Source organism: Chelmon rostratus, chromosome 10 (genome assembly GCF_017976325.1).
Source record: "Chelmon rostratus isolate fCheRos1 chromosome 10, fCheRos1.pri, whole genome shotgun sequence".
NCBI classification, from domain to species: Eukaryota; Metazoa; Chordata; class Actinopteri; order Chaetodontiformes; family Chaetodontidae; genus Chelmon; species Chelmon rostratus.
The window spans coordinates 6,820,347-6,843,387 of NC_055667.1; the positions used below are offsets into that span (position 1 = coordinate 6,820,347).

General features: G+C 41.6%; 1 protein-coding gene across 1 annotated transcript in view; it reads right to left on the reverse strand.

Moving 5' to 3' along the window:
• mtor (mechanistic target of rapamycin kinase) overlaps positions 1–23,041 on the reverse strand; it is an 82,348-nt gene that overhangs the window by 15,325 nt on the left and 43,982 nt on the right. Inside the window, exons 29-38 of the mRNA XM_041945081.1 lie at positions 20,045–20,120; positions 17,433–17,572; positions 14,713–14,813; positions 14,037–14,152; positions 11,177–11,254; positions 10,454–10,561; positions 6,856–6,981; positions 5,967–6,098; positions 3,779–3,894; positions 480–597 (exon numbers count right to left, since the gene is read on the reverse strand). Of these exons, the coding sequence (XP_041801015.1) occupies positions 480–597; positions 3,779–3,894; positions 5,967–6,098; positions 6,856–6,981; positions 10,454–10,561; positions 11,177–11,254; positions 14,037–14,152; positions 14,713–14,813; positions 17,433–17,572; positions 20,045–20,120 (1,111 nt within the window). The remainder of the gene's footprint in view (positions 1–479; positions 598–3,778; positions 3,895–5,966; positions 6,099–6,855; positions 6,982–10,453; positions 10,562–11,176; positions 11,255–14,036; positions 14,153–14,712; positions 14,814–17,432; positions 17,573–20,044; positions 20,121–23,041) is intronic.

Below are 23,041 nucleotides of genomic sequence, written 5' to 3' on the forward strand. Positions count from 1 at the left end.
TACTGAGGGACAGATGTCTCCCAGTGGGGAGACAGTCATTTTTCTGATCCAAACATATGAGTTTGATGTTTTGCAATGTTCAGCAACCAGCTTTTAAATGTTGAAAGCTGAAGGCAGTTGGTGAGGAGGGATGGGGAGACGGATATGTGGGAATAGTGATATCTGTGTTTTCTGCAGCACAGGCATGGACAATAAACAGAGGAGGTGCTTTCAACTCTTCCATCACCTCATACCTTTGATGCATCAGAAGAGGCACAACAAGTACAACAAGCCATAAACAAAATAAATCAGCTGTGCAGACACAAGAACTAAATAAACAGCTGTTATGGCATGTTTGGTTAAAGGACAATAAAACAGGGTCTAAGTTTTCCTGGAGACACATCAGTGTCAGGGCGACCTCCTGCCGACGCAGCTGGGATTTTACTACGGCCAGAGAGAAGTCAGAAGTGAAGGGTCAGAGTTGAAAGGGGAGGACTGACCTTGTACCAGTTGCGGTCGTGCTCGGTGGAATGGCTGTAATACTGCAGGACCTTGGGGATGGTGCTCTCGTTGATGCCCTGCAGACTAAGCTGCCACTCCCCCAGCTTCAAGAAACATCTACATGGAAGAAAGGGAGACATAAAAAGACAGAGGAGAGACATTTCATCAAAGATCATAAATTAAATAACTGCTTTGCTGTTGTGAAGCAAAGATTACCAGTTTCTTTTCACTTAATTGAGTCTCCACCGTTGTTTATTAAACCGCAAGCTAAATATGAAATCTCACTCAAACAATGACGCTCCTATGAAGAGCCCTTGAACTTTACTCTCTACATAACAAGTGCACTGACATTTTCCAGCATTCAACTGAAACATCTCAACTTCTTGGACCATAAAAGTTAGTGAGGTCAATGTTGAGAACATTAGCAATTAGGAAACAAAAGCACTACTGGGGACAAGTCACAAAGAAACATCATCACGACTTTACAACCACGCTTATGTTGTCATTGTTTATAGACAGTTGGCAGTGACATTCAGTACACCCAAGGGCAGTCTCTTAAAAAGCAAGATGATACAAGACTTGGAAATCATGCAGGCATTTATCAAAAGTATCTCTACTGAAGGCAGCAGCGCGTTTATCTGCTGAAAGGTTCTGGGACTACATCTGGAGATTTTCAATTATCCAAACCGCTTTTTCCTTTAATTTAAGCCAACAGTGAGATCTGCGGCATCCCTGAGGGGCATTTAGCCCTATCCATCACCCCAACAAACACAGACGGTTACAGGCAAATAGTCAAACTAGTTGTTTGGCGGGGCCAAGACATATAATTCACATACAACTACACAAAACTGAGCCACTGGCTAGTACTGTACTGTCGACCCATCTGACAGCAGTCTGAACACTGTTTGTAAAAAGCATCTCCAATAAATAGTCTGTTGGGATTACATAATTTCTTCTGAGTGCTTTTCCATGCCAGTGTAGAGTTTGGGTTCAGCCGTCTATTCCGAATTGTTTCCGTAAACTGTTGAGGCTGAACTTTTGAGGAATAGGCAGGAGGAGGATGTGGTGTTTGAAAACGTGAGAGCAATGTTTGTATTTAGACAGGAGACGCCAGAGTTATTGATTTTACGTAAAATAGCGGTGAAATTGCACTGGATTCTTTGGGGAGAGAGTGGAGGCGTCCATGTGACTGTGCAGACGTGAGTGTCTGGCTGAGCACTCCAGGTGTGCTCCATACCACACAGCCGACCTGTATTCATGGAAGTGTGTCAGAGCGTCTGGAGAGAACCCGCCCTGACTGACATTATACAGGTGTTTTCCCGAACACGCATTCCTCAGCCAGCCAGAGTCACTGTCTGGAAGATGCAAAAATGGAGAGGGAAAAGAAAACAACCCTTTCTGCCCGTTGTCTTGCTCATGTGTTGTCATGTATGATTTATGAAATGGGAGGGTGCACATGACTGCTGTGATGAGACAAGTGTATGTCTTCTGTATGTAGGATTATACCTGTCTGCTCACCACTTGCTTGTTTTGAGTTGTTTGGCCAACATGAAACACGGGACAGTGCAGTAAAATCCACTAAAAAGTAATCATTCTCTCCTGCACTGGCAAGCAGCTAACAGTAAAACCAAAAGGAGCGTTAGATATCCCACTCAAATATTTCCATGAGGCCTCAAGAGCATGCAAACAACTTCTTTAAGACTTTGAAGTCATTCCCAGCTATTTGGGGGGAATACGAAACTTTCCACTTTCTAATCCGCTAAATCAGCGTCTGAAAACAAATGATAGTTATTTGAATGTCAAGTTTTAAAAAAAATATATCTTCTGTTGTGTTGACAACTGTGTGAAACAGACTCCATGCTTCATCTTCTCCAAACGTGGGGTGAGGTGATGAAGGTGCCAAGTGAAAAGGTGCCAAGTCTGTGCCGTTAACTGAAGAGCACAATACCCAGTGGGAGAGCTGTAGGTGCAAACACCAGCACTGTGGAGGACCCACCTGGTCTGTGATACCTGTAGGCACTGCGCCATGCTTGGTCTGTGATAAGTAGCTGGGTGGGACAAGCTGCCAAAAGGGGATCGTTTTATTGAGGAGTTTGAGGTGAGACATTCAGAGAATCTGGCCAGCTTTGAAAAAGACCGCAGGACGCCAGAGGACTAGTAAAAGGTGCTATGCCAGATTGGGTCATGCTCATGGAAAAGAAGCAGAACGCACTGTACATGACCCTGTGTGTTTACAACATGAGGGCAGAAAATACATGAGGTTACTTTTTCCTTACTTCAGCATGTTGCTTTGTGTTTTCTCCATTGTCCTGGAGTGGGTGAATGGACACTGACGCAACTGAGTTTTGAGATTTAATTTTTGGAACCACATCTAAATGCACAATGACACATTGGCAGGAGCTCCACTAGTGTTACGTACCAAGAAACAAAAGCCACTCTTATCCGTGCATCCTTTGGCAGTGGTAAAATGGGAGTTTTCTTCAGAGCTCTTGATCATATTGATGATTACAGTGCACCAATGCTATCTTAGTACTTGTACTGGCAAAAGCAATAAATTCTTAGCTTGATTAATGGTTCCATGTAATGAAAAAAGACTTTACATGTAATGTTACAACATTAAAGTTAATGATATGTTGCAGTGATTTGATAAGGGTGGATAACTTAAAAGAATTGAGAAAATTTTAATGCCAAAACTATTTTATTTAAAACCTAAAGATGTCAGATTAGGTCAGTCTTCTCTCTCCACAACAGCCTACTGAACACAGGACTTGAATGAGTTTTGGCATTAGTGAACCTTTAAAAAAAGAACTTGTTACAACCTTTCAAAGGTGTTCTAATTTTTGACTTGAGGCATGAGATCCAAGCTAATCACAACATTTGTTTAAAGGTTAACATTTTGTTTATTTAACAGCAATTCATTTTAACCAAATGAATGGAATTATATCTGCATCGCATGTTAATACTGAGAAGGTCTGGACGGGATATGTAGACACTTGATATCCACAATAAACCGATTTCACAGCAGACAGTTTGACTTGTCATAGCAGGAAAAGCACAGGTGTACTAATAACATTAACAATGCCTCTGTTCTACTCAAGTGTCCCAGTGAGTCATGAGAGTCTGACCGTGAGCCATCATTCAAAACACCAGGAGCCTGAAACTGACGCAGCTAAATGGAATTCAGCCATCAGTCATTCTTTTATTCACACCTGGGCTTTTCCTACTGTGATATGTGAAAATGTTTTTCATGGCAAAGGTGGTGAGCTGCTGTTAATGTGCTTCAGGAAAAAGGGCAGACCTGGCCATCAGTTTGTGGAGCTCCAGCTTATGCTGTTGGTCCTCGGCTGCGATGGCGTGCTGGGCTTGCTGCTGCATCCCTTGCACAAAGTGCTGCATGTGCTGGAAGGCATCAATCTGGAGAGATACAAAACAAATACCAACAGCAGGTTAAGACTCTGTCACTGAGAGAATTATGTGGGATTTGGAGCAGACAGTGCAAGACTGACTAGCACACTAATTTTGTCTGGACAGATTCAGCATGTGTTCTGTAGCCTCCCTCTGAAACAGTGCTGGGGTGATGCTGCCCGTCTTCCCAGAAGTCACAACTATACATTATTTGTTGTCTTCATCTTACTGCTCCTACAGAGCTGACTGTCCAGTCTAATGCAGGACAACATATTGCATTCTTGTCTGTTCATATCGGTGCTGCCGGACTCACCAGTGTTTCACTGGGGAAAATCCTCTGCTTTCACAGTTTTCGTTACTTGAATTTATATTACAGTTAAGACAACTGTGACATAGCCTTGTCTGAACTTGTATTGTTTTTACATGAACTTTGAGAAAAGTCACATGTCTGACTAACTTTAAAATCATACATGTGGAATTGAATTTGAATTTGTTCAGACTCTAATTCATCAGTCTTGCCTTTATTTCTAATCCATGGTCCCAGCGAAAGGACCCACTATTACATGTTTTTCACTGAGTTAAGACCCCAGTCATAGCAAGCATGATGAGTGATATAATGAGCTAACGTTCCCTATAGTTACAAAACACCGCTAACAGCGGATGCGTCCTTTCCAACTGCGTATGTGTGTTATTTTCATATTCTGATTGGCTTGGAGCGCAGTGCAGCTGGCCATACTGTAGCAACAGCAGCGATTACCCTCACACTTACCTAAGTCCCCTAATGAGACGTGCACTCTGGAGCCAACTTCAACACCTGGCAATATATGTGGGTGTGTTTATGTGTGTTTGGGGGTGTATATACTGTATGTGAATGGGTGTGACAAATGACAAATGGCACAGGGCAGAACAGTTCAATTTGAAACATGTAATATAGTGTTAGGTCACCACTGACGGTAGCTAGAAGTTTGCCGGGTGTTCTTGCACTGGATGCTTGGCCACAGCAAGTACAAATCTTTGTGATCAAATACTAACATTTATTAGTAACCTATTACGTGGTTTACTTCATCCACTGTTACCATGGATAAAAAAGATTAATGACAACAACATGAATCAAACTGTAACAGCTGAGTTGTTTTTACTGATCCTCTGAGAAATTACACAGGATTAAACTATGGTTGTAAGGCCCTACAGGATTCAAACTAATTCATGCAATCTCAAGCAAAGCCTGCAATATTTATGAGCAGCTGGAATTCCTGAAATACTGGGAGTCTGTCAGATTTGACAAATCAAAGGAACACTTGCAAATGTCACTAATCACAACACTGTCCAATATTACATTTTTTCAATTCACAACCGCTGTTACGAGCCCAAATTAAATAAAATCTGACTTCAACTGCAATCAACTAATTCTATCACAAATACGTTAACAACCTGGGATTTATGTTGGCCAGCTGTTGCTTTCAAGTCAATATAAATCACTTCAAACGAGCTCTGCCAATTCAAATCTCAGCCAATAGAAAGTAATATAACAGCAACCTTGCACTGTATTCATGGATCTTGTTGGAGAGAAAGTCATCTGACTGGCCCATCAGAAGCAAAATGACACATCCTATCCTTCTGGCTAACTACCTACATATACAACAATTGACTAAACATTACAAGAATGTATCAATTAATATCACAGCAGTGCTCACAGCACTGTTAAATGAGGGATGTTTTGATGGTATGCTTCAAGTTGACTGTACATTTCATACATACAAATTAAAAATTGATTTCCTTTAACTATGATTTAGTTTTTCTTAATTTTGTTTGAGATCAACAGTCACAATTTTTCCAGCTCAGTTATTTTCAATAACCAGAAAAAAACAAACACTTCAAGATCCTATTGGAACTGATTAATCAAGCTCGACTATACTATTACCAGGCTGTTAAGCAGGTTGCAGTTTCAGGTCATTTACACAGATATATTTGTACATGTTAATGTGTCTCAGGCTGTTCATGCCACTAATGTGTCAGTAATTTAAGGTCGAATAACATAAAAGTAACTGAAAACTTGACACAACAAGTTTGTTTGCTCCTACCTTGCGGGTACTCTTCCACATGTATTTCATATATGCGTAGGTGACATGTGGGTGTGCTGTGGGCAGCGGGTGATCAAGTTGTTTGGAGGGGTCAACGCCTAGAAGGAGCACCAGCGTCTTATGGGCTAGGGCCTGGAGGAAGAAGAGGGCGACAGAGACAAATGAATCACCAGGGGGTTTACAGTTTAAGAAGAACCCTGGCAGTTTTTAGGGACCCCAAGACAATACAGAGCTCAATTAAACTTCTACCTTGATACAAGTTCACAACTGAGTAAAAAAAAAAAAAATCCAAGCAGGTCACAGTATGAGTAAGTACAAAAGACTGCAGGAACAAACACAGTTCAAAAAGACAAAGTCTAAGCACGGTCATTTTTTCAACCCCTTGGATTCACATTTCTTTCCATGTTTGACATTGGACAACCACATCTTGTTTTTCAGTCACATCATAGTTGAGGATTGTGACATTCAGTGTGTGTGTGTGTGTGTGCTTAAATGCAACACGAGTGTGCAGAAAGAAAAATTGGCCAATTGTCTGCCATCCCTTTTAATCAATTAGAACAACAGTGAGGTAAAGGATGGAGAGGTGCACCAATTTAATTGTGCAGAGATGCAGGTTCAGGTTTCTAAACAGTGTGATTGAGGGTGCTGTGTTACTTTCATCAGCGCCAACTTAAAACAGGTTGAAATTAAGTTGAATTTCATGGCTGGGGTTCATGGTTGCACTTAACTCCGTCAGAGCTTGACTTCCCCTTTCCGTTCAACAAGACTGATTTAATCAACTCTGATTTATTCCTCCTGAATGTTATGGAATCATAATTAACTCTGCACGATCAGGGGTCAGATCAGGGATATACTGAGGGGATTTGTGCAAGTACATCAATGCACTGACCAGGCGTCCACTCTTGCCGCAGAGGCTGGCATATTTCAACCAAGTCCTCATGTCCTCGTGGGGGCTGATGACAAGTGATCTGACCATCAGGATCCTTTGCCAGTCCTCTACGATACGCTGACAGCCCTACGGGAAAAACACACACAAATAACAGGCAGGTTAAGCACATTACCGTGTTGTTACGCCCTTAAAAGAGAAGAACCTCATCGTTAAACTTGAGAGAATGAACACACGTGAGAGAGGTCTACAGCCTCAACTCTGGGGACTACTATTACTACCAATGGTCCCTGTCTTAAACATGTCCACGTGAGTCCAGGTTCACGTGTCACTAGAGCACACAAACACAGGTCTGTATTAATATATTTGTGCCAGTAGCTCTCTTCTCTATTATATATCCTCTTAGCTCCACTCTTAGAGGGAGGCAACACAGACAAGACAGTGGAGTACTTCAGCTCTCTGTGTGAACTGAAATAAAGACAAACCTACAGGGGGTGGACAAAATAATATAAATATAAACATCTCATGAAAAAGGATGAAACTTGGTTCACGGAACGGTCATATTAGAGCACATGGCAACTAGCAGCCACAAATGCGGTCTTGAAATTTGTCCTTTGCCTAATTTCTTTTTAAGCAACATCACACAACTAACAGAAAAAAGTCTGGCTACTTCAGGTCGTTTTGATTTAGCATCAACCTTACCTGTAACATTCTCACAATAGTCCTTAGATGACAAACATGACGGGAAATCTTTCAGCAAGCTGTTAGAAGCTGAAGCTAGAATACTCCAATTTCTGAAGAAGGCTTCACATGATGGGGTACGGGGCACGTACAACATCAAAGAAACTATGTCCAGTGATAAGAAAGATGAAGACTTTAACCATGAAATCACTGACATCTTTCTGCTGAGAAGCTACAGGGAAATGCCAGATTATCCAATTCACCCAACTTGGCTGAAAGGAGCAACTGGATATCATGGTGGACAGGTGGTCTGAGACTTGTACCATGTAAATGCAACAATTGTGTTTCCCCACATTTCCTGCCTTCCTCTTGAATGCATACTGTCGAATAAAGGCAAAAGTGTTAACAAAAAACACTGTATCACTGGTATAACAAACCTATTATCAAACCTACTGCCATAGTCAATGAATGGGAACATTATGATTCATCTTTTGCCATGTTATCCATGAGTAACTAACACTGCTGACTCATACAGTAGGAGAGAGGAGAAGTTAAAGCAATGTCCTCAACTTTTTCTAAGAGGAAAGATAAACCTGTCTCTTGATCTGCATTAGCAGAAGCTGAGACACCTGAACTTAGACATCTCAAATAACAACCTACAGCTTACAGTCCAAAAACTGAAGTGTAAGAACTCTGATACATTTACCCACAAGCGGTGGGGTGCAGTGTTTCCATACGCTCTTTGCTGTACCTCTAATCCTTTGATGAGGGAGAGACTGTTGTAGAAAGAAAGAGTAAAGGACTCCCTGACAGATGTGTGAGGTCAGCCTCCAATAAATCACTATAGAGAGGAGAAGCCTGTCAGGCTCTGCAACCCCAGCACTGGTGCTGCTATAATGGGCCGTGGCTGTTTGCTCAGGAAGACCCCTCTTGATCCTAAATACCTCCTCCAACCAACCTCCATCTGTTATGAATGGAAAAAGTCAAGATGATCAAGAGTATCTTCCTTTTACTGCACAGGGACTTGAGTGTGTATGAAACAGTTTCCATTGAACAACCAAGCAAATCTTATAGAAGCTTTTGAAATGTCACAAGGAAATGAGTTATTGTTAGGTGCATTTTGAAGAGTTAGTTACTACGGAAGAAAAACAGCTGAAACGGATGAAAACAAACTACTTTAAGCCTCTATACAAAGGCAAAAGCACAATAGTGCAGGTCATACTCCACATCTGCTATTATGAAACATGCCATTTCATGTTCTGTTTTTTTGATGCTGTAAAAATGAGCCAGGGCCATTTCTTGAACAAAAAAGATAAAGAAGAAGAAGAATTCTGTAACCTCAAGGTATTTGGACTCAGTCTAACGTTTAGAATATGAACAATTTGATTTTGAAAAAGGTAAAGTGGAGTCCTGAGGGCAGGCCCATGCAGTATTCAGACAAATGCAGTCTTCCTAGGCTTTGGTAAAGGTAAAGGATGATGCAGGTTTCTGCTTTTTGGTCAAGAGGATTTTCCAAAATGTCAGAGCAGGAGATGAAGGACAGGAATGCCTACAGGGACTGAGAGTAAGTTGCATTATACATGCTGTATTAAACTGAGCAGCTTGGATGCCATGCTATCAAGAGTCATTGAATGGTGCATTACAGATCAAAGGCGTATTGGTTTATCTGCTTGACTTAAATTCTTCCATCAACATGCACAGACGCTGCATGGCTGACCCCTTTCAATGAATCACATTTTGATTCATCTATAAAAAGGCCAACGTGGAAAAGATGAACTTGAACAATATTATCTTAAATCAGATGGCATTTGTCTCAAATTCCAAAGACTTGGCAGGCGGCAACACTTTTCCCAACCGCATGTGGATTTGTGGTTCTTCCACACTTCCTCCTGTCTCATTTGACAGTGTGTACAACACTGCGATTCACAATTAGTATTGCTAATAATAGTAATCATAATCAGTTTCAGGAAGTAGGAAGCATTTGGATGGGGCTTCAGTTTGGGTTAAACAACCACATTTTTCCCCCTAAATATTCCTACAAAGGTCATTTCATGCAGGCGAGCAAGCAGGGGCACTGTTTCATCAGGTCTGAAGTGTGTAGATGTTTTTGAGATGGTCAGTTTGATTTACTGAGTCGGACATACTTAAGCTCTTGATTTACAGGAACAGGTGGCCGAAGTGAGCTTGATTAGCAGTGGGGTTAAAATTTGATGTCACTTTATCAACATGGGACTCAAATTTACAGCTGTAAAATGTGTCATCTTCCCCTTGTGTGACACTATAAGCTTCACTTCAGGTGGAAAAAACAGAAATAAGGACAGTGATGACAGCAATAAACTATGTAGTTTACTTCGTCAGTAAGACTTCCTCTGCCACTGCTGTGTGAACCTGCTATGTGAATAGAAACATACAGTAACCACTCAGAACATTAACATGTAACTCATTAGGTATAGGACAACCTCTATTCTAAAGACATCCGATTTATAAAACAAAATCTGTTTCAACAATGTGCAGAAGCGCAAGTGACTCATTGCTCCATCAGACTGTAGGACCTGTGTGGCATGTGGAACATATCTTTGACATAATTACCACTGACCTTCATCTGACCTTTGTTCAAGCACCGTATATATAACACACATCAGAGCCCAACATGATTTTACTTTTATAAATCTACTTTCAATTTCCATTCAAAGGTAAAAAATAAAAGGATACAAATCTACGCGATGGTAAACCTTTACTCACTGGGGTATTAGAGAGTGTCTCTGCATGTATGTAGTAAGTTCTGGCTTGTAATGTTTCCCATTAGTAACAGTAGCCTTTCCAACATCTGCTTTACATTTGTAGTTGCACACGTGAGAGAGTGTGTGTGTGTGTGTGTGTGTGTGTGTGTGTGTGTGCATTTATCATGCACTGCAGTTACCTGAAGCCTCTCCCACCATGTTTCTCTAATGATGTCCCTCCTCTCTGGAACCAGCTTGTACTGGATAACCTCCTCTAGCTCGGACAGCATCTGGCAGGACACCATGGCCTGGGAAACAAACAAGCAAACATCCACTCTTACCCACACATTCATTATTATAGTTACTAAATGTATACTGAGCCAGATGGGGCAAAAGCCCCTTCTGTGCAATATAAACAGATCATTAACAAATGGAAATGAATCAGAATCCGCAACTGAATGCATTCAGCAACCCACTGGACCTTCTTGTGTGGCATCTGCCAGGAAAGGTTGGTCATCTCTGTGTGATAGCTTTGTTTACATATGACATGCCTGCTAGATGCCTGCTGCAGTGTGTTTGCTGCTGGAGCTACGGTATGTACATGAAAATAAACCAGGATCAAAACGCTTTCATGATAATGTTACTTGACAACATCTGTATGAGAGGAAAACTTGTACTTGTAAACTTTGACTTTTTCTACTTTCGATTTTCAGATAATGAAATAGGAGCAAAAAGCAGCGGAGAAACTGTAAATATTTATGCTTTTGACTTCTAAAGAAGCTAGATCAGAGACCTGTATATCATCACTTAAATAAAATTTTGTTGCTGTAGCAGAATCCTTCTCCACATGAATGCTATGAAATACGAGATGATCAAATGAAACCAAGCGTTGAATATTTTGGCTTTGTCAGAGAAAAACTTACCCCGTAGGCTCGACTGTAGCTCTCCCCAGCCATGGCCGTCAGCTCAGCATCCAGGAGGTCTCTTGCCTTGTCAATACACTACAAAAAAAAAGCACAATTAAAGTAAATTCTTAAATCTGCAGCTTTATGATCACACATAAACTGACAACTTGACAATGCTAGTTCATTCAAATACTGTCCATTTTCCTCCAACCATTTTATATTTTCTATATTTCTATTTTTTTCTTTTCACAAGTTTGCCTGAATGGTGCACTTGGTGCAGTTGTTAGCTTCTGAAGTCATAAGAAAGCCTGGTTTAATCCACGACTTGACTTAGGTGCCTCCCAAATACATACTAACTTTTCAGCAGAGCTGACAAATAGCAACAGTATAAAGATAGCATGACCCCAGAATGCTCCATGACACAATGGCACATCCTCCTAATAAGTCCTTTCATCGGGAGCAGCCGGGACCGGGCTAAACCGAGGGAATAAAAACACTTTGTGCAAATGAACGACCGCATGTTATTGCTTGCTGCTCACACCCTTTTCACTTCAGTGTGGCCAACAGTGACACATTAGTGCAACTAGGACTAGAACGCCTGCTTGTATAGCAAAATGGCTTGATGCACTGCTGAAAGCCAAGCGTTTTATGAGGAGAGGTAAATGAATAGTCAAGAGCAACAGTTTAAAAGTTATGTAACCATGGTTGCGGATGTCAAATGTCTCTTGAAAAAACAGCATAAATTTGTAGGCACATTCAGAGAGCGGGACAAGAGCTGAAGAATGACAAAGAGGAAGCTCTAAGTAAGGGCTGTAAGTAATACTTCCCGCCATGACGATGATGTAAATTCCGAAATCTATTAAGTCACGATGTTCAATCAGTTGTCAGAGAAAAGTCATGCCCTGAAAATGTTTTTCCTACCTTCCTGTTTTTTGGGTGTATTACTGTATATTACTGAGTCACTTATAAAATTCCAGTTCCCTGACTTTTCCTAACAGGATTACACAGCTCAAAATTCAAGGACACTGCAGACATTCCATCACCAGTTTGAACCCTGAGGGATGGAAAAACTGAGAGAAAGACCTGATCCAGAACAGCAAAAGGGACAAACAAGGACACAAGTATTGTGGCTGAAAGCGTGTTGATTTCTTGGGCCTCTAAAACATGGACCCAATGGTTTTTGGGAACTGTTATTAGTGGGAAGGCAAAATGAGAGAGGATGACTGAGGAAGTTCTCTAAGGCCAGGACACACAGCTGTTTCAGGCCGACTCCTGCCAATTATTACTTTTTTTTTTGCGGGAGGGAAAGGTGGAACGGCGTGCACCAACACCTCTTCAGGCATGCACAACAAGAGGAGGGGTTATGGAAGGGTGGTTGCGACGAGGTGACAATGAGGCTGCTTCTTTACAGCCTCGACACGTTTAGGGTCCTGTTTACTCCTGAATTACTGCACTGGGGCCTCATTGGAAATGTGCAGTCCAGACGACTCCTGATAAATGCAGTGTCTGGCTTCTAGCAGCACAAACAAACCATAACCCAATCGTCCATTTTTTTACATAGTTACATAGGTTTAAATCCAGTGATACTACTTTATTGTGACAGTGTGGTATGTAGGCCTGTATGTGAATGGTTAGAGCCAAATAATCCACTACAGGAAACTCGAAACAAAGCCAAAACATGACTGTCTCAAGTCAAAGGGAGGCCTCTGGTTTGTAAAAACTCATTTACAAATCAAACACACTCTGGAGGGCTGGATATATCATGAATCTTGGCACAGCACACTGCTTTGCTAGCGGGAGCATGACTGCCGTGTCTACACATTGCTGGAACAGACCAAACAATAAGATTTATAAAGCGAAGAAACCTGAAACCTTTCACTAAGACGCTCGCCCAGACTCTTGGAGCACATGTCTGGTTGTTGTGGGTACAGAGGGAGGCAAGAAAAAGGCCCTATGGAATCAAAAGAATTTAAGTGTGAGGATTACCAACCACGTCCGGAAGACTAGACTGAGCTCATGTTGACATTTAAGCTTTCACCCTTGCTCCATCTGCTTTTCATTGGTCCTCATTCATTGTGAGCAGCCTCATTGTCGCCAAGAGTCAAAAGTCTGCTTCCCTATTCATCTGATGTAGAATCCTATAGGCCACACCTGGATCTAATCTCCAAATTAGAGAAGGAGGGGTGGGGTGGCTGTGGACGGATGAGGGGGCACAGAGAGCAGGTCTCCCGGGCTTTGTGGTGAAAAAGGGACTCTGAGGATGAGTCCAGGGAAATTGGAGGAGCAGGTGTTTACTGGTGTCAGTGCTGGAGCTTGTGTTCGTTAGACGTGCTGGCATGCAGCTCGAACAAATCCATCTCCAGGGACCATGAGCTCATCTAATATCCCAGCCTCCATCAAATGAGGAAAACACCACCCTGACCTCCACCAGACCTTGTTGACAGGCAGACAGCAAGGGTAATGGGCTCTTTATTTGTTTGAGGCTGAATGCCGTGATGATTTACAATTTCAAGAGTTACATAACATTTCCACACCGAGAAGGCACCACATTGTAAAAGAAAAAAAAAACAAAAAACAAACAAACCTTGTCCATTTTATTCCTTTTAATGAAAAGCCTGTGCTGATGGGGGAATTCGATCCTGTCTGGAATAGCTGTAAAGCCGTTTTTATGTTTCTTTGCAGTGTTGGTTTCCAGTGATTTTAACTTTTCATACCTTGCTATAAAGACTAATGAAAATTCCAGAAACCACGAGGCTAGGCGAATTCCCATGTGGCATGTCTTTATGAGATGTTTTCTGAAAATATAGACTTTTAATGTACATTGAATAGGGGGAAATCTTTGGCATTGGGTGTATTTGTGAGCGGTGATGTAACCCACCTGCTGGGCCAATGAGAAGAGGTCCTGATGCAGGGCTAGCACTGCTCTATAAAAAGCGCCATCGTGCGTGTCTCTTGGTATCATACACGTGTACTCCTCCATGCTGTCCCAGTGCCCTGGAGAGACAACAGTCAAGTTAAGAAAAAGCACAAAGACAGAATTAAGCAGGAAGCTTTCAATAGTGACTGAATGTCTTGAGACTTCATTTAACAAGGCTGAAGAGGACTTAAGTTTAGCAATCTGTCACTTCTGTTTGGAACCACACTCCACATCAGCCTGCTATAATAAAAATGACTGCAATATCACCAACAACAATAACAGATAGTCTGAGACTTCAGATGTCTGCTGGTTGGGTATCGTCTCAGGGTTTATGATTGAATTTGGAAAGTCAAAGCCACAAACCGCAAAACTCAGAGGGTGCCTCTGCAGTGTGGTCCCTGCTTTTCTCCACCATTGCACGTTACGATATGTCAATGTTATGACTGGATACCATTCCCATCTGGTTATGTGAGGGGGACTTGGCAAGAGCTGTTGCTGCTTTCATTGCTGCTTGGTTTGATTGCCTCGAGTCAGACAAAGGCTGGTCTAAATGCCCCTTGTACAAGTCTTCTCTTGAAAACGCTGACTGCTACGATATTGTCCATTCGTATCTGATATGAGACATTTGAGTGGTTACCTAGACCCCAGGCGGCAGCGGCAGCCATTCGAGCCATCTTGGCCTGGGTTTCCTCGCTCACCAGCGTCCACTCCTCACAGCACTGCTGGTGCAACTGGCCCCTGGAAAACATTAACCACAGCTTCAGATGGTAGAAAAGGGAAATCCAGATTTGTTCAGTCCCATGTTCACAGTGATGACATTAGTTAATCAGAAACTGCTCTCAGCTATCATCAGGTTTCCTACTTGATCATCAGGAGCACAGTTCAGTATTATTTTACACTCCAGTGAGGCTACACGGACTGCTACCAATACACGCCATAATGGACTGCAAAAAAAGGATTCTCGACACCCTAGAATAATACTGTCATTGTGCAATGCCATCGAAAAAGATTTACATATCACTTAGAGTGTGACAGCTGTGTGAAAAACTGCTGATACTTTACAGCCAAACACAGAACACACACACACGGTACAGAATACAGAGCATGATGAAGCTGGACTCTGCAGGAGTGAAGGGCTCGTTCCTGACACACTGACATGAACAGTGTGTTGATTAAAAAATTGCTTTAACTGCAGCTTTTACAACTTGTCTAAAGTGATGCTATACTGCAATGGCCTCTCAGATAAAAAGACTCATACATATACATGTCAAGACACTAAATGTATTTCTGCCACGCCAAACAACAATTGAAGGAATCATTCATCAGAATAGTAAAGCCCTTTTGGCCATGGATGAAAAGGAGATAAGACTTGGTTCCCGTTACATCTGCCGTTAATTATTTCTACCACAGTCTGATAAAATCAAATATCCCCGCAAACAGATGAATGTTCCTGTTGGGGTCAGGTGCATTGACCAAGACAAATTCCTCATTAACAACAATCAGTGCTGCATTGTCCAGAAGATCAAACCCACCGCATGTGCTTTACAGGCAAGATGCTGGAGCGGGCTTAGACGAGGAAGAGAAAACGGGAGGGACAGACAGAAAGAGAGAGGCAGGTTTGGATGGGGGTCAGTGAAGTGAAGCCATTCTCCAGCTGGAGCTGGCTATCGTATAACATGAAAGCAGTCAGTACAAAAAGCTCCAGTGCGCTGGGCCTGCGTGTGTGTACAGCAGACGAACACAGAGTGTCCAGCAGAAGGACAAGCTTGAGTTATAATTTGATTCAGCAGACCATCATTCACATCTTTGGAATTTCTATTGAAAAATCAAGCAGAACAGGAGCCAGATTTAGTGGAAACACCTCTGTGGGTGTGCAGGGCACTAACAGGAAAAATACCTGCAGGAATACTCATTTTTATATGTACTTTGTTGTTTCGGTACTATTACATGTACCGAAACAACAAAGCCTTCTCAAAATTCAACCTGCAAATGCTGTTGGCTGGCTGGCTGGCTGTTTACAGATCAGCCTTGTGGTAAACAATGTTTTAGAATTTGTGTGAGTCTGTAAATGAAAGCTACGCATGGGGGTCAATAACTGGCTTCATCAAAACACAAGCTTCAATCACCTGAGCACAACATGCCAAAATAGCTGCACAACTGAGCACCAAAAAGCAGCATTTGTCAGGCACGAAACAACTCTTTTACTGTGTTTGACATTTCCTAAACACTGAGTCTGGACACAAAGATGATAAGTGGCCACAATTTCAAACTAACCAATATGTACTGTACACAGCATACTGGACAAATAAAGAATATAGATTAATACCTCAAATTGGCACAGACCTGAATACATTTTTTTGACAAGCCCCTTGAAAAAAAACTTCAGTACTTAAGAAGGACATTATAGGCTAAAGGCTACTTCAAAGCTGTCCAATATTCAACAATACTCAAGGTTTGAGTTTGACTGTCAAAAGCAATGAGTCCTCTGTCACCAGTTTAGGATTCAGCCAGAGAAGACTGGTACAATGTCCCTTTACCTTAACAGGGAACAACGTGTCCTCTCAAGTCTGCTCTCCTTTGACTCATGAACCGGTCAACTGTTATATCATCTCTAAGCCTGACCCAACAAAACACAAACACAAACACAAAGCCACTCTTCATCCGAATCATTTTCTTGTAAAATTATGAATCATTTACTTGTGAAATGAATCCCAGTGCATGCAACAATGGCACACGGACGACAGGTTACATAAGCAAATTAACATCTGCTTAGCGTCATGAGCTATGACGAGCCACATATTTGGATCCTTCTGAAACCTTGTGACTTTCTTTTTCCCTAAAAATGCTCTTTGAAGGTGGGCGGTCATTATGGAGTTGAGTCTCAGCTGTGGTGAGCTTTCATTGGAGTGGCGGCGCCTCTCACTAGCATTGCCTGTTCATGCATTTCCCAGAAAAATTACTTTGGTCAACTCGGAGGAACCATTTTCTCTCTCTTTTCGCCTAGTCATCAAAGGCCTATTGTCAGGACTCGTTAGGAATAGGCTGCCCACGCACGATGAGCAAATAAAAAGTGGTAGAGGGAAGAGCTCATAGCAATTATACACCCTCGGAAGCTGCTATTAGAGCAAAGGATAAAAACTGAAGAAACCAATGTGCTCTCGATTTTATCACGTCAGTGATTTACAAAAGGCCCTGGGTAAATTGAATACAGGCAGCAAATATTAGAAAGACTAACTCCACCAAGTGTTTATACATGAAATTATGTATCAATGAATCTGAGACCTGAAGGCTGGAACAATGATTTGAACAAATTGTTTCAGCCCTGCTGAGTTACAACAGATTTGACTACTGACTTACCATTCTCCCAGGGCCTCTAAGCAGCGCATCCTGCCCAGGATGAGCTCTGGATCCTCTTTGTTCATGTCGATCTTCTTGTCGTACGCTACAAGGGCATCCTCCCACTCATGTAGCTTCTCGTACCAGGTGGCTTGGATTTCCTGGTAGGAAAAAAACAGCAGAAAGGAGCCAGATAAGAAATATGAAAGCAGAACCACGTAACAATATGAGAATCTAGAGAATTAATTTAAACTACTTCTCTGCCTTTCATCACGTAGCCAAAACAAGTTTTTATCTTGACTATATGACAGTTTAATAAGTTGTTTTTTAGTGGTTTTGAAAGTACTCTCCTTGTCCATTTACAGTCAAGCAAAGACATCCACATCTAACTTTCATTATAATATTGCATGATTCCCAACTTAATCAATCAATCCTGGACCTGCAACATCTAAAGTTTGACCTCCTGTAAAAGTGACTTGTGGTGTTGATTTCTTTTGGGAAACATGAACCAGTGATTAAGTACTATACATAGATCTCTTCCAACCTTTTCAATACCGATGATACCTGATTGGTATACCAAACAGGGAAACCTACATCCCCCCATAGTAAAGCTTTCCAAACGGTCACCTCATAAACAAGGTTCCTGGAAGTGCACAGTGAAACTGCTTTTACTGAGTCTTTTCACTTTTACCAGGCTTTCACTGAGAAACATAAACACAGTTTACAAAGGCAGAAGGAAAGACCTTTTCCACAGGAGTCCTAATGGTTGGGAAAAAGCATTTGACTTGACTTTGGGCTAAAAATAACCACTTCATAAACTCACAAATGCATTCTACAACCCAGATTCCAAAAAAGCTGGGTTGCTGTGTAAAAATAAATAGATAAAACAGAATGTGATAACTTCTGTTAATGTTAGACTGGGAAAGTTGGGGGATGCAGAACTAAAAACTATGTTTAGGTTATCTCTTAAACACTGCCATGCTGTTTCACTGTGTCTTTCCATCACTGGTCGTCATCACCGGCTCAGCTCGTGAATTCAGATTTGTGGCAACTGTAGATTGTAGGAAAAATTGTGGATTGAAGCTTTAAAGTGTTAATTTATTGTAAGAAATGTTTGCTGTTTTTATTCTAGAAAAGAATAAATTACACTGACCGTATTAATTGTCATGAAGTAATACCAAATACCGAATTACCTAACTATAACAACTCAGTGGTCGATTCGACATTAGTCTGTTGAAAGGCTAAAGAGCCTGTCTGGTACAGCCGTGCCAGAAGCAAACAAAAACCACAGTGATGCAATTTTGGTAACAGGGAGGGAGACAGATCAGAACAAAAAGGCTCTTTTCCTCTTATGTAATTGATGTGGAAACTGTCTGCTGGTGTCCAACGCATGTCTACTGTTTGACAGTTATTTCATTTTTGGACCAGGCTCATCTACAGAGAACATGAAACACAGAGGAGTTTTATGTAATATAACAGTAGAGAGTAACAGTCCTGTACGTGAACTGAACTGAAAAAATGCAGCTCCATAATAACAGAAAGAAAATACAAACAATTTAGACTTCACTGGAGCTGATACACGTTACTGATAAAGGCATATTCAGACGTTAGCTTACAATAAATAATATGCCAACATTGAGGAGTGAGGATTCTTTGGCTTTCAATTTGTTGTTATCAGTTATAGGAAGTCACATAGTTACAGTAAATGAAACTATTTAAAAAACCTCACCTACCACTGGCCATTAAGAAATAATTACTGTTAGTAATTTTGGTTAAAACCTCATATCCTGTTATCACTGGAAAGAAAGAAAGAAGAAAAACTAACTCCAAGTACATTTTTGAAAAGGATAAAGCAGAGACACATAAAAGGTGTGCAAATATGTAAGAAAATCCAAACATCCTGTCAACTGGGGGAAAAAAAAGTCCACAATTCTGCTCCTTGCCCTTGACTACTGATCAGCTTAGCAGATGGTTTTTCCACATGCTGCACATTAAGAACAGGGTGTTCTGGGGGTATGTGTCTCAAATGACCCTCATCCCCATATTAAACTGCATGTATGGGGAAAGGGCACCCCAGGAAGAAGTGTCTGCAGACAAAAGACCACATATAATCCAACCCACTCTGAATTTGCATCAAGAAATGCACAGGTCTGAGTTGGTATGGGCAGTTGCTACAGGTACCAGTGACAAAATGATCACTAGATGACTTTGAAGAGTTATCATATGCAAAACACTTCAGATTTGTTTAAACTTGTATGAGGCAGGATTTTACAACTCGAACAACTAGAAAGTTATCTTTGCGGCAATCACTTTCTCTTGTGTGCTGTAAAACGAGCACACTGTTACACATAAATGCTATACACTAGTCTACCTGGAATGTGTGCTTGCATTTATTTGATTTATTTGATCTAACATGTTGCCAGATGATGCGTGACTGAGCTGCAGCAAAGGTTCAGTCAATTTCAATAGTTCTGCAGCAGCACCCTTGCTCTGCCAACATAACCGTTGGACTGAAAGGAAAGAGGCGGTATGGTTTTTGTCACAGTGTTGGTTAGAGCGAAGCCTAAAATAAAGTTTCCTTGTTAGGTTAGAGGCAAAAAAAAAAACAACCCATGAAAAAACAAACCACTCACCAGCTCTCCAAAATGCTTCATGGCGTACTCCAGCACCCCAGATGCTGCTTCTGGTTGCTGCAGTTTATTGTTGATGCTGTTGATGAGTGACAAAGACAAGCTTATAGATCCTATCCAACACAAAACTTGAAAAAGTACACTTAGTTAAATCTTTGGTTCAATGCAATATGTGCACAATGTATAGATACAGGTACATTGTTCTTAAAAGACTGGAAAAGGGCAAAAAGAAAAAGGTCCAGCTGTCTCACCAAACATACAGTACATGTCTACAATAGCCAACTTAGTGTGATTCCTTTGCAGTGAAGCTTGTGTTGGTGCTTGCTCCACTACTGACCCGGGGAGAGTGTAGACACCATGGGCCGCATTCACAAAAATTCTGAGAATACTCTCAGAGAGCTCTGAACTAAACATTTCAAGCAAGAGTCCTGACTTAGGAGTGATTCATTCAATTCTCAGAGCAACTCTGCACAAGGCAGGCAGAAACTTTGGTGGCGTGGTAGACCCTGTTGCTAGGTATAAATAAAAATGCACTCTTAGTGATGATGGACAGGGGTCTAATCATAGAATTTAGTCTCTTAAAACGGTGTAATTATAAACACTACACGTATTTAATGCAATGAACATCTCTGTTGAATAAGCCATACTTGAACAGTGGGCAACAAATACAGGCCTACTCGCACAGTTACCTGTTCACATGCTGATAGTTGCTTTATTCATTTGTTTACATTTTTTACCATGCTGCTAATTTTATTACTGAACCTATTTGATAGATCTATTAATGGGGGGAAAATGTAGCTTTCATCTATTTCCGTGATTGCTGCCATTATAGCATCATTAAGTTGTGGTAGAGATGTGAGAACATCTCTAATGAGATGAGATCAACAGCAAACATTATCTCTGCATCATCTAATCTGTAATGTTCCATTAACTCAATGTCATTCAGTGTTAAAATATTCGCATCTGCTTAAGAAACTCTTCAGCCTGTTCAAAGTCCACCTGCCTACTCCCCTTTTCACCTTAGGAGCTCTCTTAAGGACTTAGATGCTTTGTGAATAACCTTTATCTTTGGAGGGTTTAGTCAGTAAGTGGAAATCTTAGTAAACTTTTTTTATTTTCTTGGAATTTTGTGACTAAGAGCAACTCCTTGCACTGGGAAGCTTTAAGGATACAGCCCCAGGCCTTTTACCAGCCAGCACCAGGAAGGTGCAGGCTTTCCTTCCGAGATCCTACCCAACTCCATGCAGGCGCCAGCCGACCAGAAGGAGTCAGTGGCGCAGAGACAATGGGATGTGATCCCTCACTGGATTCACACCCACAAACACTGCAGATTAGTAGAATACAGAATTAAGCTAGTGGAACGACTACCCGACACTGACCCCAGGTTTCTCTGGCCAACCCAACCCAACTAAGGCAACTAAGAAACATGCCTCAATGCATTTTGGCAATGCAAAATAAATGTTTCCTTTTTCAGCAAGGTCCTCATTGTGAAAAGCAAAAGCGTCTATTGACATTTGTCATGCTTGTTTGACAAATGATACGTCACCTGTCAAGACACCACAATCCCTGTTTGTACACCCGCCACTGACCCGCACCGCCACCACATCTGGAAACGCTCATATTAAGCCACAAGTCTATTATATTTCCTCAACTGCAAAACCTGTGCGCAACCACGGCCAATACATCTGTAAAATGTAGCGTTTGAAGAGTGCTGGTATGCAGTGGAGTTCCTGAGGACAGCAGGCGAAAGTTGATGAAGGACACTTAAGTATACATGTCAGAAACTTGGTCTGACACAGGGTAAAGGCCAAAAAATGTGATGAAATGGCACAGCAGGTGGTCATGCCAAATCTTAGGACGCTGCTGGGGCACACCTGCAGGATGGCAAGTAAAATAACAAATAATCACAACAGGAGCTATCTCATATCTTGTTGGAAACAGAAGACGACTGCTACAAATAACACTGAAAAAGTGATCGCTGACTTCAGGCTGTTAAATGCTCTGAGTTGTTAATCCTGTGCAAATATGTATCCCAAGAAAGATTGAAGGCAACTAAGGATGCATCAGTCCCTCTTATTCTCACCTGGTACTGACTCTGATACCCACTGCACAGTACTGACTGATACCACTGACACCAGTGCTGGTTTTACTTTTGCATTAAAAATCTATGTGGAACTGATTAGGATTGATATTCTACGTGTAACTTAACGTAATCATTTTTAACGAGTCAATACACAAACATTCCATAAGGAAGCCACTTTTTATTGATAAAGAGTACACATATGGACCTGTATATGGATCTGGTGTATCAGATGAGTGCCAATGTCACACGAACAACTTCAGCCATGTGGGGTAGCTAATCATGTGGGTGCAGCTGATACTGAGCGAGTGGCAGGGCGCACTCTGGACAGGTCACCAGTCAATCTCAGGGCTGACACACACTGACAGGCAACCATTCGCACTCACATCTAGAGTCACCAATTAACCTAACCGCCTTTGGATTGTCAAAAGGAACCAGAGCACCCAGAGAGACCCGGGTGAACATGGCAGTTTGAACGCAGGACCTGTGAGGCTACACTGCTACTGCCCGCCCCACATAGAATATTATGTTACTAAATTAAGGTTAATGTCCAGTAAAAAAAAATAATGTTTCTGTTGACATGCTGAGTTACTGGATCCAAGATCAATCACAAACTAAACCAAACAGTGAATCCAGATACCCTTCATATCCTTCGCTCTTGCGTGACAATGAATATTGTCCTTTCACACACTCCACATTTGAAGTGATTTTTCAAAAGAAGCCGGTGTAAACAGATGACGGAGTGCCAGACTAAAGGGCCTGAAGGAAATCAAACTTGACAGAATGCGATTGCATAACCTGAGAAAATGAGCTCATTTTAGTAAATAAGCATTTGTCTGTGACTCTTGCGGGGTTTGATAAAGCGCCATGCATCGTTACAGCAACAAATTAAACAACTATTTCACAGTCTTCAGTAAACA